This window comes from Pinus tabuliformis, chromosome 3_1 (genome assembly GCF_031772625.1).
Source record: "Pinus tabuliformis cultivar Carrire ecotype Pingquan chromosome 3_1, CPIR1, whole genome shotgun sequence".
In the NCBI taxonomy this organism is placed as follows: domain Eukaryota; kingdom Viridiplantae; phylum Streptophyta; class Pinopsida; order Pinales; family Pinaceae; genus Pinus; species Pinus tabuliformis.
The window spans coordinates 526,976,144-526,984,705 of record NC_142301.1 but is presented as its reverse complement, the minus strand read 5'-3'; the positions used below and the strand labels follow the sequence as shown (position 1 = coordinate 526,984,705).

Here is an 8,562-nt window from a genome sequence, read left to right as displayed (position 1 = left end):
GTTTGGCAAGCAATATTCGTCCGATTGCAAGGATGGATGATGACCGTTGATTAAAGTCAAAGCTACATACATGCCTACAGCAAACACATTGCGTGAAGGTTTTGTTTTGACTGCTAGTATTCTCCGTAAAAGTAATAAATGAAATTTATTATGATGGGTAGAACATAGGTAAAAAATTTTAATTTTATTATTTTCTATCAGCGGGAGTATGGGCACAAGTAAATGTTGGTAGAATTTTAAATTTTAATGCTTTTTTTTATGCACGGAAGTATGGGCATATGTAATTGTATTTGTTATGTTTTTTTTTGTTGTTGTTGTGTATTGGATATGCAAGTAATCCACGCAGTAGAGGGTGAGTAAAAAAAATGAAGAATTTACACAGCAGTGTAAAATGAAGGGGAATGCGCAGTAGCGCAACTGTAATAATTCTTGGATGTTGCATATGAAATGAAAAGGGAGAAAATTGCCGCAGCAAATGTAAAGAAATTTTTATTCCCGCAGTGAATGTAAGATTCTTGTCTTTTACACAACAGTAAAAAAAGGGTTGCGAGTAAAGACAGTGTGTTATTTTTCTGGAGAGACAGAGCAAATTTTTGTTTTGTGTATCTGAAGTGTTCTTGTGTAAATCCCTCTGAGAGAGGAAGAAGTCTGTAATAGGCAGTCTTTATTAATCAATGCAAAGTGTTTTTATGTGTGAGAAAATCTCTGTCTTCTGGAAACAATTTTTTTATGCTTCCCTGTGTTAAGATCCTGAGAAACAGAGCATCATTCTCTGTTTAGTCTTTTGTTTTGGAATTTACCAGAAAATTTCCAATAGTGGTATCAAAGCTTGTCCAGGCTCTTTGAAGGTGTCAAAGAAGCTGAAGGAAAGTTCTTTTGCTGCAGCAGCTTCTCCAGCAGAGTGAAGACTCAGTCAAGAAAGGATCCAGGTATTTCTCAAAGTTTTTTGTGTAGCTGTTGAAGACAGTCAGTTTTTTTTTAAATACACAGTCAAATATTTGAAGCATAGCTGAGAGTGCACGGAATGGCTGGCTCCAGCACCAGCACTAGCATGGGTATTTTTAATACTCAACTCCCACAGTTTAATGGAAAAAACTATGACTATTGGGCAATAACCATGAGAGCCCTATTTGGCTCACAAGATTTATGGGAACTTGTTGAATATGGGTTTGAAGAACCAGGAGATGAAGATGAGTTTAATGGATTAACTCAGGCAGGGAAAGATCTGTTGAAGAGCAATAGGAAGAAGGATTCAAAAGCCCTCATATTTTTATATCAAGCAGTGCATAAGAGTTTGTTTCCAAGGATAGAAGTAGCCAAGACATCCAAAGAAGCATGGAAAACTCTCAAGACAACCTATCAAGGTATGGAGAAAGTGAAGACAACAAAACTGCAGTTGTTGATGAGAGATTTCGAGAGTTTGTGCATGAAGGAGTCAAATAATATTGACTCATTCTTCACACATGTAATTGTTCTGGTCACACAGATGAGGTCTCATGGAGAGATTCTTGAAGAAAGGAGGATTGTGGAGAAACTATTGAGGATCCTACCTTCAAAGTTTGATGTGATTGTCACCACCATAGAAGAGACAAAGGATCTCACAAACTTTTCAGTTGATGAACTTCATGCATCACTGATAACACATGAGCAGAGGTTGAGTAGAAATGAAAACTCATCTCTAGAGCAAGCCTTCAAGACCCAGATGTCCTTTGGAAGAGGAAGAGGTCAAGACAGAGGAAACAAGAGAGGAAGAGACAGAAGCCAGAACAGAGATGGAAGGAATAGTCCAGCAAATGCTCAAGGAAGAGGCAGCAATCCAAATCAGAACCAAGGCCAAGGCAGCAACCAACAAAGTGAACAACATCATGCTCAAAGACAAAGGTATGAAAAATCCAATTTCCAATGTTATTATTGTAAAAAATATGGGAATTATGCAAATTAATGTAGGAAGAAGCAACATGATATGACTAATAGATCAAGTGCAAATATCACTAGAGAAAATATAAGCCAAGATAATGTGCTTTTAGCTTGTAATATGACTAAAACAAACAGTGATGGTATATGGTTTCTAAACTCCGGTTGCAGCAACCATTTGACAGGAAACATAGCTCTGTTTTCTGCTCTAGATCAGAGTGTGAAGTCACAAGTCACACTTGGGACTGATAGTAAAATTTATGTTATAGGAAAAGGAGAAGTAAAAATATTTACAAACAAAGGTGAAAAGAAAACCATAGCAGATGTCTATTATGTTCCTGGAATCAAGTGTAACCTCTTAAGTATTTGACAGCTTGTTCAAAAGGGTTACAATGTTTTCTTTAGGAATGATGTATGCACCATCATGTATAGAGAACCCAGCAAACGCTGCATTGTTGAAGTGAAGATGACAAAGAACATGATGTTCCCTCTCAGATTAAAGGCAGATTTGAAAAACAAAGAAGTAATTGCAGCAGTTACCCAAGAGGCTTTCCAAAGCATACCAAAGGATGAAAATTGGTTGTGACACTTGAGATTTGGACATCTCAATTTTGGAGGTCTTAATTTGTTGAGTAGAAAAGGAATGGTAAGAGGATTACCATTGATAGAGAAACAAGACAGCCTTTGTGAAGGTTGTATCTTGGGTAAACAACACAAAGAAAGTTTTACATCAGGGAAAAGCATAAGGGCAAAAACACCCTTAGAGATTGTCCACTCAGACTTATGTGGACCAATGCAAACCCCATCACTAACAGGCAGCCAATATTTTCTAACATTCATTGATGATTTCATCAGAAAGACTTGGGTTTATTTCCTGAAGAACAAAAGTGAAGTGTTTGAAAAATTTCGAAATTTCAAAGCACTTGTAGAAAACCAAAGTGGGCTACATGTCAAAGTTTTGAGGACTGATAGAGGAGGTGAGTATATTTCCAAAGAATTTCTACGTTTTTGTAGAGAAAATGGAATTCATAAGCAGTTTACAGCTAGGTACACCCCGCAGCAAAATGGAGTTGCCGAAAGGAAGAATAGGACAATTATGGATATGGAAAGGAGTATGATAAATTCAAAGCATTTGCCAAATGATTATTGGGCTGAAGCTATACACTGTGCAGTATATTATTTTAATCGATGCCCAAAAAAGGCAGTCATGAATAGAGTGCCGGAAGAAGCATGGAGTGGGAGAAAGCTAGGAGTCACCCACATGAAAGTTTTTGGTTGTGTGGGTTATGCACACATTCCAGATCAGCTAAGGAGGAAGCTGGACAGCAAAGGGGAGAAATGTATTTTCATTGGATACAGTGAGGAATCCAAAGCTTACGGGTTGTATATCCCATCTAACAAGAAGTTTTTTGTGAGCATAGATGTTCAATTCATTGAGGAGGAAGCTTGGAATGGAAGCATAGAGAAAACAGTTAATGTTAAAAACTGTTTGTCTCATGATGAAGATGATGAGGAGATGACTGAAATACATCCCCAAACAGAAGCGCCAACACAAGGGCAGCAAGAGACACCCTTGAGGAGAAATGAAAGTGCTTCTCCAAGCACACCACAAGGAGGAAATTCAAGTGCTTCTTCAAACACTTATACACCAAATGAAAGAGGTAAGAAGTTAAAAAATTTAAGTGACATTTATGATGAAGGTATGAATTCTTTGTTTGCTTTATATTTTCATGTTGATGACCTTATTCATTTCGAAGATGCAATTAAGGATAATAAATGGATAGAAGCTATCGATGAGGAGATCAATGCCATAAAAAGAAACAAGACATGGGATTTGGTTGAATTATCAAACGGAAAAGAAGTCATTGGAGTTAAATGGGTTTACAAGACCAAGAGTAATGCTGAAGGCAAAATAGAAAGACACAAGGCAAGGCTAGTTGTCAAAGGATATAAGCACCAATATGGGAGAGACTATGAGGAAACTTTTGCACCGGTTGCTAGAATGGAAACTGTGAGAGCAGTGTTGTCCATAGCAGCACAAAACAAGTGGAAAGTTTACCAAATGGACGTGAAGTCAGCATTCCTAAATAGAGTGTGAATGGAAGAGGTTTATATTGAGCAACCTCTAGGCTATGAGAAGAAAGGCCAAAAACACAAAGTATGCAGATTGAAGAAAGCTCTTTATGGACTGAAGCAAGCACCAAGAGCATGGTACAGTAGGATAGATTCCTATCTACTGGAAAATGGATTTGAAAAGTGTGAGGGAGAACCCACCCTCTACATCAAAGAAAAAGATGGTAAAATATTGATTGTTGTATTATATGTTGATGATGTTATTTTCACAGGTAATCATGATCATCTCATTAAAAATTTCAACACAGTAATGAAAGAAGAATTTGAAATGAGTGACATGGGTTTGCTGAGATACTTCTTAGGTATAGAAGTAAATCAAAATGAAAATGGAATTTTTATCTCACAAGCAAAATATGTAAATGAAGTGTTGGAAAGATATAATATGCAGGACAACAAGGCAGCAATCACTCCCAGAGTGATGGGATTAAAACTCAGCAAAGAGGACAGCAACAAGGATTTTGATCCTAGTTTGTACAAGAGCATAGTTGGAAGCCTCATGTATTTAACTGCAACTAGGCCGGATATAATGTTTGCTGTTAGTTTGATTTCCAGATTCATGGAGAGGCCAAAAAAAGCACATTGGCAGGCAGCAAAAAGGATTCTGAGGTATGTTAAAGGTACTAAAAGATTTGACATTTTATATACTACTTCAAAATGTTCAGATTTTATTGGATACACTGATAGTGATTGGGCTGGAAGTGTAGATGATCGGAAAAGCACATCCAGTTATGTTTTTCACATGGGTTCAGGAGCCATTTCATGGGCTTCCAAAAAACAGCCTATTGTAGCATTGTCTACAGCAGAGGCAGAATATGTAGCAGCTACAGTAGCAGCATGTCAAACAGTTTGGATGAGAAGGATGTTAAAGAGCTTAGACCAAGAGCAGACAAAATGAACTGTGATTTTTTGTGACAATAGCTCAGCTATTGCATTATCCAAGAATTTTGTGTTTCATAAGAGAACGAAACACATTGACACAAGATTTCACTACATCAGAGAATTGGTGAACAATGGAGAAATTGTTTTAAAACATTGCAGGACTCAAGAGCAGGTTGCACACATTCTGACCAAGCCATTGGACCAGAAATGTTTTGAGTTTTTGAGGAAATGTCTCGGTATGACTGATAACCCAGCAGTTGAAATTAAAGGGGAGTGTTGAAAATATAATTCCAACTGCCGCCAAGTCAAACAACATTTAATTCAGCAAAATCACCATGAGTTTATCGCATCGCTTTTCAAAAGTTGGTGGTATTCTCTCAAATGCCGTCGATACAATCACCATTTGACGCGTGTCCCCTGTACGTTTTGCAAAACAACGTTTCATCGGGATGTATTTTTCGTTTGGTTTGGGCAAGCGATATTCGTCCGATTGCAAGGATAGATGATGACCGTTGAATAAAGTCAAAGCTGCGTACAGACGTGCACTGAACACATTGCGTGAAGTTTTTGTTTTGACGGCTAGTATTCTCCGTAAAAGTAATAAGTGAAATTTATTGTGATGGGTAGAAAGTAGGTAAAAAATTTTATTTTTATTATTTTCTATCAGTTAGAGTATGGGCACAAGTAAATGTTGGTAGAATTTTAAATTTTACGGAAGTATGGGCATATGTAATTGTATTTGTTATATTTTTTTTGTTGTTGTTGTGTATTAGATATGCAAGTAATCCACGCAGCAAAGGGTGAGTAAAAAATAAATGAAGAATTTACACAACAGTGTAAAATGAAGGGGAATGAGCAGTAGCGCCACTGTAATAATTCTTGGATGTTGCATATGAAATGAAAAGGGAGAAAATTTCCACAGCAAATGTAAAGAAATTTTTATTCCCGCAGTGAAGGAGTGAAAGGGTTGCCACTAAAAACAGTGTGTTATTTAAATTTTTATTCCCGCAGTGAATGTAAGATTCTTGTCTTTTACACAGTGGTAGAAAAGGGTTGCGAGTAAAGACAGTGTGTGTTATTTTTCTGGAGAGACAAAGCAAATTTTTGTTTTGTGTATCTGAAGTGTTCTTGTGTAAATCACTCTGAGAGAGGAAGAAGTTAAATCACTATGAGAGAGGAAGAAGTTTGTAATAGATCATCTTTATTAATCAATGCAAAGTGTTTTTATGTGTGAGAAAATCTTTGTCTTCTGGAAACAATTTTTTTTTATGTTTCCTTGTGTTAAAATCATAAGAAATAGAACATTATTCTTTGTTCAGTCTTTTGTTTTGGAATTTACAAGAAAATTTCCAAACACTTATTATCTTGCGAATATGTTGCCGGATCCGTATTAATTATCAGTTTATACTCCTATGCGTTGATTATAGGAAAAAGAGTTGAGTTAGCGGCCTTATGAAGTACAAAGTAATCTGATTCATTGGAGACGAACGTCAGTTCGACGGCAGAATAATTTGGCGCGAGAGTAATAGTTTCTGATATTGCTTCCCCATTTATCGAGAAATTGATATATCTCGATTTAGACATGTTCGGCGTCTGGAGCTCTGCAAAATACAACATCAGTAATGCTTTGGTCCCTTCGGATGATCCTAGGGAGAATTGCACGCCATCAGAGCTGTTCACAACCCACACCGTTTGCATGACAAGAAGTGGAGGAAGCTCTTTGGTATTGTTCGTTCAAATGGGCCTTTCAGAAGTTATAGTCGGTAGAAGATCGGGATCTGTAATATCTATATATAAATCTGGTGTCCAGATGCGGTCGAAGTTGTCATCAGGATACCTGCTTAATTTAGGATACAAAATTCTTCAGCTAAATCATCACCAAAAACAATCCCTACTGCTGCACGCTAGTGAATCAAAATTCTGTTCGCTATGTGCTATACTCTCTACAGATATTTATTTTGGATTACCGTGGAAACATACAAATTTATAGGTAATAGGAACGGATTTCGGAGAATATCAACACCTCTAGCTCCTTAATTATAACGCTTAAATTTCCGTATATAAATATATAAAGTTCAAAGTGTTCACCTAACCATCGAATATCTTCCACCAGCATCAACTCTAAATTTTAAAAAGAGCATTGTTCCTAGTTTAGCCTGTGCATAATGCCATCTCGGAGGGATCTCAACTCGATACCAGTGATAAACGGATCATCGTTCTCGGAGGTTCTGATCAAGCAAACATACATCACTGTGCCTGAAGTTACAAAGATTCTTTCATCATAGACTCGACTATCTACTGTGAAGTTTTCCGTAGCCAACATATCTACGGTCTCAAAAGAGTAAGCGAACCTCGCCGAACTTTGGAATCCAGTGTAATTTCCAATGGCAAACCAAAGTCTTAATAGGTAAGGCATGTTGGGCGGCACAGGCAACTGATAGCAAGATTTACTGAGAGGCTTTGGAAAGAAGCGTAGACTATCCAAAGAAGAACCGAGGGCTTCTTCTGTAACGTTCCCTATGTCTGCTGTCTCACCGACGTCTATGTAACCGGCATCAGTAATCCATTTTATATTGTTTTTGTCAGTGTGATTGGTTTTACCTCCACATTTGATACTCAGAAATCCTGCCATATCGCAAGAAAATTATTAATAAAACAATAATTTTTCACCAAAAACTGAAAACGGAAGATGAATGACTGCAGTCTGCTATAGAACCATTTATTAAATGAAGATTTTAAAACAGTAGACAAAACAGAAACACTCAACATTCGTTGCAATAGCACACTTATAAGTTACGAGTCGTGTGTTGAAGTTCGAGTGTTTCATGATATACCTGGTGGTTGAGCAGTAGTAAGAGCCAATAAACTGAAGAGCACGCCCACTGCAGGCTGTATCCAACAGCCCCATTTGCCATAACGAATTTTGGCCATCGTTCCACAAAATTTTAAGAAGTGCTGCGTAGTTCTAGCTGTAGATCGCGAAGCTTATTATTTGGAATTGTTGGAAGTGTTTTATAAACATAAAGCCGAGTTGTTGACTGCGTATGGTGTTCGGAAGTGAGAGTTGTTGACTGCGTGTATGGACTTGTGTGGTTGTGCGGAAGTGTTATTTAATCATCACCCCAGAGTTGTTGACTGCATGTATTGACTTGCCTCTTGAACGCGTGAAACAATAAAGTGGTTAGTAACCTGAGTTAAGAATATTTTAGTCACGCTAGATTTATTTCCACCATATATATGTGTTAATATTGACCAATAAAATATAGCTATCTTACAACCAACAAAAAAAATTAAAATTGATAGAGAGTGAAAAAGAATATAATTTTAACTTTAATGTAAAGATATTAAAAAAAAAAAAAATTGTTAATTTAATGTCAAGATATTAAATATTTATTATAATTAAATTTAAATCGAAAAACGTGTAACAATAAGGATAATGAGAATATAATGAGAATATGAGAAAGTTTCAAAAACAAGATCATTATATATTAAATAACTAATAAATGTTGATAGACATCAATCTATAATGCTAAAATTTAAAAACTTAAAAAAAATAACAAAATTATAATTTTATTTTAAATTATTATTGTTATTAATTATAAAAAATAATATGTAACTTAAATACATGTACATTAA

The 8,562-nt window shown here is 36.3% G+C and overlaps 1 protein-coding gene across 1 annotated transcript; it reads right to left on the bottom strand.

Annotated features, from left to right (window-relative positions):
- Positions 1-6,288: 6,288 nt before the first annotated feature.
- LOC149188154 (leucine-rich repeat receptor-like serine/threonine-protein kinase At2g14510) lies at positions 6,289-7,978 on the bottom strand. Its single transcript, XM_089412947.1, has 3 exons — positions 7,761-7,978; positions 7,015-7,551; positions 6,289-6,763 (listed from the first exon to the last, which is right to left on the bottom strand). Exons 1-2 carry the CDS (start codon positions 7,855-7,857, stop codon positions 7,073-7,075), a joined length of 576 nt encoding a protein of 191 aa, XP_089269073.1. The 5' UTR covers positions 7,858-7,978; the 3' UTR covers positions 6,289-6,763; positions 7,015-7,072.
- Positions 7,979-8,562: the final 584 nt, after the last annotated feature.

Coding starts and splice junctions, on each gene's coding strand:
- LOC149188154 (XM_089412947.1), bottom strand. CDS start 7,857: ATGGCCAAAATTCGTTATGGCAAATGGGGCTGTTGGATACAGCCTGCA. Junction 7,552..7,760: donor TACTACTGCTCAACCACCAG/GTATATCATGAA, acceptor GCGATATGGCAG/GATTTCTGAGTATCAAATGT.